General features: G+C 57.3%; 2 protein-coding genes across 3 annotated transcripts in view; both read right to left on the reverse strand.

The window, feature by feature from the left end:
- The window catches only part of LOC105513092 (chromosome unknown open reading frame, human C7orf61), a 17,534-nt gene extending 16,221 nt beyond the window's left edge, over positions 1–1,313 (reverse strand). Inside the window, exons 1-2 of the mRNA XM_011943916.1 lie at positions 1,009–1,313; positions 407–730 (exon numbers count right to left, since the gene is read on the reverse strand). Coding sequence (XP_011799306.1) covers positions 407–730; positions 1,009–1,071 — 387 coding nt within the window. The 5' untranslated portion in view covers positions 1,072–1,313. The remainder of the gene's footprint in view (positions 1–406; positions 731–1,008) is intronic.
- A 2,273-nt stretch (positions 1,314–3,586) lies between these two features.
- TSC22D4 (TSC22 domain family, member 4) overlaps positions 3,587–5,814 on the reverse strand; it is a 13,246-nt gene continuing 11,018 nt past the window's right edge. For both annotated transcript variants that reach the window (XM_011943914.1, XM_011943915.1), the window contains exons 4-5: positions 4,617–4,665; positions 3,587–4,235 (exon numbers count right to left, since the gene is read on the reverse strand). In XM_011943914.1, the coding sequence (XP_011799304.1) occupies positions 4,026–4,235; positions 4,617–4,665 (259 nt within the window). In that variant the 3' untranslated portion in view covers positions 3,587–4,025. The remainder of the gene's footprint in view (positions 4,236–4,616; positions 4,666–5,814) is intronic.

Below are 5,814 nucleotides of genomic sequence, written 5' to 3' on the forward strand. Positions count from 1 at the left end.
AAAACCTAGCCGGGCGTGGGAGTGCATGCCTGTAATCCCAGCTACTCAGGAGGCTGAGCCAGGAGAATCACTTCAACCCGGGAGGTGGAGGTTGCAGTGAGCTGAGATTGCGCCACTGCATTCCAGCCTGGGCGACAGAGTGAGACTCTGTCTCAGGATAAAAAAAAAAAAGAAAGAAAGAAAAAGAAAAAGACGTTTTAAGAGACAGGGTCTTGCTGTGTCGCCCAGGCTGGTCTCGAACTCCTGAGCTCAAGTGATCCTCCCGTCTCAGCCTCCCCAAATGCTGGGATTACGGGCATGAGTCACTGTACCAGGCCAGGAAACAATTGTTGAACAAGTAATCGGAGGGAGGGGTGAGTCACTCAGGGCTGGGGAAAGAGGGAGGGGGTGTTGGGACGGTGCTGACCTTCCAGCTGCACATCTGCCAGCCACTCTGCAGGGCAGAGACCATGAGCGTAGAGACAGACTTGACGGCCGTCCTCGGCAGCTGCAGCAGGGATCGGCCCTGTTGGCCCAGCTCCACCTTGGTCCCCTCTGTAGTCTTGGCCAACACGCAGGGATGTGCCAGCTTGGGGGACTCAGCCAACTTGGGTTTAGCCTCTTTCGGGGGCTCGACCAACCTCAAAGTCTCAGCCACCTGGAGAGTCTTCTCCATCTTCTTCAGTGAGTGTTTCTTGGAGCCAGGGTGTTCTGAGATGGTTGGTTTCATTTTCTGCCTCCAGAAGAAAACCTGAGAACCAAGACACAGAGAGGAGAGACAGGAGAGAGGGGCAGGGCAGAGACAATACCATCCACAGAAAAGAAGGCACAAAAGGGATGCATCAGTGAGTTTCCTGGCCTCTATCCCTTCTCCTCCAGCCCCTCCCCAGCTGTCCTTTCCTTCCTCCCCACTCCATCTTGTTTGGCCACAGGAGGCCAGGAAGGCAGGGATCCCATGCAGTAAGGGGCTGCTGTGACCATGCTCTCAGGCCAGAGCATCATGAGGACAGAGTGGTCTCAGAAACTCACCCAGGAAATAATCCTTTGCCAAGCCTGTCTAACCCATCGGAAGAACTTCATGACCACAACCATCTCTCTTGACAGGACAAACACGGAGGAAAGAGCAGAGCCAGCATTGGGTACGGTGGAGGTGGCAGGTGGAAGACGGGGTGGGCTGTGGGCCAGTGACCACCTCTTGAGGGGTCTCCTGGGAGCTTCAAGCACAGCAGTAAAGAAAGAAGTAGGAAATCCTGGGGGAAAGCCCCTCCTGTCGATGAATCCCAGACCTTTTCTCCCCTCCCTGGGACAGGGAGAGGAGTTGAAGTAGGTGAGAACCTACAGTGAGGGAGAGTTCTAGACCATTGTGAGGCTGCCTGGCCCCGACCCCAACCCCCGAGGCCCTGCCTGGACCCACAGAGTCCATCTCTTCCACCCTGGCTCTTCTTCGCTCAGATCCAGGGAAAATAAACTAAGGTGTAACAAACTAATAGGCCCTGTCCCTGCATCACGTCATGCAGTCCCTTCACAGCAGCCTTTCAAGGTAGGTATTGTTGTTAGTGCCACTTCACCAAAGAGGGATCTGAAATTCAGGAAAGCTAAAGGGGGCCGGGCATGGTGGCTCGTGCCTGTAATCCTGTGTTTTGGGAGGCTGAGGCAGCAGCATCACTTGAGGCCAGGAGTTCAAGACCAGCCTGGGCAACATAGCGAGACTCCCTCCGCCACCCCCGCAACTCACTGTTTAAATTTTTCAAAAAAATTTTTAAATCGGTCAGGAGTGGTGGTGTGTGCCTGAAGTCCCAGCTACTCAGGAGGCTGAGGCAGGAGGATTGCTTGAGGCCAGGAGATGGAGGCTGCAGTGAGCCATGATTGTGCCACTGCACTCCAGCCTGGGCAACAGAACGAGACCCTGTCTCAAAAAAAAAAAAAAAAGAAGTAAAGAAGGGAGAGAAAGATGGAGGAAGGAAGAGAGAGAGACAGAGAAAGAGAGGAGAGAAAGAAAGAAAAGAAAAGAGAAAAGAAAGAGAAAGAAAAAAGAGAAATTAAAGAGGAAGGAAGAAAGGAAGAAAGAAAGAAAGAAAAGGAAAGAAAGAAAGACAAAAAAGAAAGACAAGAAGGAATGAAGGAGGGAAGGAAGGAAGGAAGGAAGAAAGGAAGGAAAGAAGGAAGGAAGGAAAAAACTTAAGGGGACCAGGTATGGTAGCTCACACCTGTAATCCCAGAACTTTGGGATGCCAAGGTGGGAGGATTACTTGAAGCCAGCAGCTTGAGATCAGCCTGGGTAATATAGCGAGATGGTCTCTACCAAAAAATTTAGGCCGGGCACGGTGTCTCATGCCTGTAATCCCAGCACTTTGGGAGGCTGAGGTAGGCAGATTACTTGAGTTCAGGAGTTTGAGACCAGCCTGACCAACATGGTGAAACCCTGTCTCTACTAAAAATACAAAAAAAAAAAAAAAAAAAAATTAGCCGGGAGTGGTGGTGCACACATGTAGTTCCAGCTACTCAGGAGGCTGAGGCATGGAAATCGCTTGAACCTGGGAGGTGGAGATTGCAGTGAGCTGAGATCTCACCACTGCACTCCAGCCTGGGTGACAAGAGCGAAACTCCGTCTCTAGCTGGGCATAGTGCCACATGCCTGTAGTCCCAGCTACTTAGGAGGCTAAAGTGGGAGGATCAGTGATCTATGATAACACCACTGCACTCCAGCCTGGGCAACATAGCAAGGCCCCATCTCTACAAATATAAAGACAATTAGCTGAACATGGTGGCACACACCTATAGTTCAGGGAGGCCAAGGCAGGAGGATCACTTGAGCCAGGGATGTGGAGGCTGCAGGGAGCTGTGTTTGTGCCGCTGCACTCCGGGCATCAGAGCAAGACCGTGTCTCAAAAAAGAAAGAAGAAAAAAAAAAAAAAAAAAAAGAAAAACCAAAGAAGTTGCCCAAGGTTATGAACCTAGGGAAACCTAAGGAGGCAGAGAGTCACGGACTCCAAGGCAGGTCAGCCTCCTTGGAGGCTGCTGGGGCTAGGGGCCTCCTGGGGCTACAGCCGCAGCTCTCACCTCTTCCCCGCTAGATGGGGTCCTTCTCCATCACTGCTGACTCTTCCGCCTGGGACCGGAGCCCAGGCTGCCAGGGAGGGGCCATCTCACCCACAGGGCCCGTCCTTAGCTGGCCGGGGGTGGGAGCCACGGCGGCCGGCCAGGCCTGGCAAGGGCACTGTGTGCCCGGGGAGCCTGGCCCACACCCAGCCCAGAGACAAGGGGCCCATTCAGGGCCCCCCGCCCCGCCTCCAAGCAGCCACCCAGATCCAGCCCGCAGAGGGGACACACTGGGAAGCTGGGGGTGGATCTTGGGCAGCCACCAAAGACCTCATTGTTTCCTGGTCCCCCCGCCCAGCACGTGGGCAGACGCCCCCCCACCCCCAATCCTCGCCTGCCCCTTCCCAGGACCCGAACCGCTGGCTCCCTTCTCCAGTCTCTGTCTCAACCCCTCCATCTCCCACGCTTTAAACCTCCCCAGTCTGCAAAAGATCTCAGGGAAGCCCCAAATGGCAGGCGCGACCCCTGAGTCTGAAAACAAGCAACGAACGAGATGTCAACCTCCAAATTCAAGTTTCTTCAGAATTTTTAATTATTATTATTATTTTAATAACAACCTGAATCCCAGAACTTCCAGATACTGTCCACACTCCCTCCCCTGGGCAGAGGAGAGGATGCACCTCAAGGGAACAAGGTGGGGGTGGGGTGTCTGCCAGGAAGCCTCCAGCTCCCCCAGGCCGTCGACTGCTGGGGGTCCCATGAGGGAGGGTGGGGGTTGGTTCCCTCCCAGAGGGGGCTCCCTCTGACGCCCCGTCCTGAAGTCCTCCCTCCTCCATTAAGGCTGGGGATGATGAGGAGATGGGATAGGGGTTGGGGGACCAGGCCGTTACTGAGCCTTGAACTCCCACCCTGGGGACACGGGGACATTAAAGCTGCATAGGAAGAGGGGGCAGGCGGCTGACAAAAGGCCGGGCAGCCCCAAAGGCACATTGTAAGGGAAGGGAGGCTCAGACGGAGGGCCCATTGGGCGCGGAGGGCCCAAGCCGTGGGACCCCCGAGGAGGGCAGCTGAGCCAGCTGCTCCGGGCTGGCCAGGGCGCGCAGCAGCCCGTTCTCCTGCTCCAGCGCAGCGTTCCGCTCTGCCAGTTCCCGGATCTGCTCCTTCAGCACCTCCACCTCTTCCCGGACCGCAAACATGAGGTGGGACTTCACCAAGTCCTGGGGGCCCCGGGACAGGCACAGTGTCAACGGAGTGGGTGCCTCATCCCCTGCCCAGTGCCTCAAGGGCCGGGATGGGAGAGAGTCCCGTGTCCAGAGGATGAGAGACAAAGCAGGGAAGGGACAGGGGAAAAGGACGAGGGACAGAGGCAGAGTCAGAGCTCAAAGACAGAGATGGGGACCAGCAGCCAGACCAGAGGCCGGGCAAAGTCAAGGGTGGAGGTGGCGGTAGGAGGGGGCAGAGGATGCCCAGGAGCCCAGCAGGGAGAGGGATGGAGGAGCTGGGAGCTGGTGTTGCCTGGTAAGGAAGAGGACAGGGCTGGGGCGGAGGGATGGCTTAAGGGGGCCGGGACCTCCTGGGACTGAGATGGCTTCTCTTACCATGGCTTGCTCGATTTTGTTGTCAATGCCAACCAGGCTTCCGGAGCCACTGGAGAGACACAGGAAGGTGAGGGGAGGAGAGGAGGAGCCTTTCCAGGTGCTGGTTTCTCGGACCACAGCCTCCCGCCCACACCCCCCTGTACCTGTGACAGTAGAGAATGAGGGAGAGGAGGGTTTTGTCCATCCCCCTGCGGGCTGAGGGCCGCTGCCCAGGGCCTCCCAGGCCCCGGTGGGGTGGGGGCCCAGATGTCCCTCGTATGGGGGACGCACCCCGGGGAGAGCAAGGGGAAGAGGCACAGCCCCTTTTTCGGGGCGGCCCTGGAGCCATCCCCACCACTCGGGTCTCATAAGATGACACCAGGGACTTGACAGAGACCCCTGGCTGGGCCATGCCCAAGGGGAAAGGGTCCTTAGACGCCCCCCCCAATGGAGAGGGATGCAGTGAAGGGAATGCCTGGGGGGCTCAGAGCCCCCCGGGCAGAGCGGGGTTTGGCTGGTGCCAGGCGGGCAGAGAGGAGACAGTGCCTCGGGGGTGCTGGCCTGAAAGATATACACCACCCCCCCAAGGGCAAGGCCTGGCTGCTATTGGCTCCTTGGGGACACGGGGACCCCCCCTCCCCTCGGCTCCTCGGTGGGCGGGAATTCCCAGACACGGTCAGTGCCAGTGTCCCCTTCTCACCCTGGCACCAATCCCAGAGTGGAGGGGAGGGGGCCGGCCGAGGAAGTCAGCTGGTGGCTAGGCCAGGGGAGGGGCGTGGGGCAGAAGCCTGGGTCTGAGAGGGGAGTGAAGGGTGTGAAGGGAGAGGAAGGGCCTGGCCCTCAGAGGCCCCTCCCCACCTCTGACCCCATCCTGTCCCCTCTGTCCCTCAAGGCCTTGGGAAAGAGGGTGGAGGTGGCTGGGGTAGGGGGTGTTCTGACGTACTCGTGGTCTTCCATAGATCATGAGTGCTCTCCCACCAAAAAACCCCACAAGGCTCACATCACGGGTGACCCCTGGGACCTGGCCAGAGGGTCCCTAACTTTCCAGAGAAGACCAAAAATGGGAAAGGTTACCATGGCAACAGAAACTGAGTCCAGAGCCCTAGAAGACGAATACAGCCTAAAGGCCAGGTGTGGTGGCTCACACCTGTAATCCCAGCACTTTGGGAGGCTGAGGTGGGTGGATCACTTGAGGTCAGGAGTTCGAGACCAGCCTGGC

Source organism: Colobus angolensis, unplaced genomic scaffold (genome assembly GCF_000951035.1).
Source record: "Colobus angolensis palliatus isolate OR3802 unplaced genomic scaffold, Cang.pa_1.0 Scaffold222, whole genome shotgun sequence".
In the NCBI taxonomy this organism is placed as follows: domain Eukaryota; kingdom Metazoa; phylum Chordata; class Mammalia; order Primates; family Cercopithecidae; genus Colobus; species Colobus angolensis.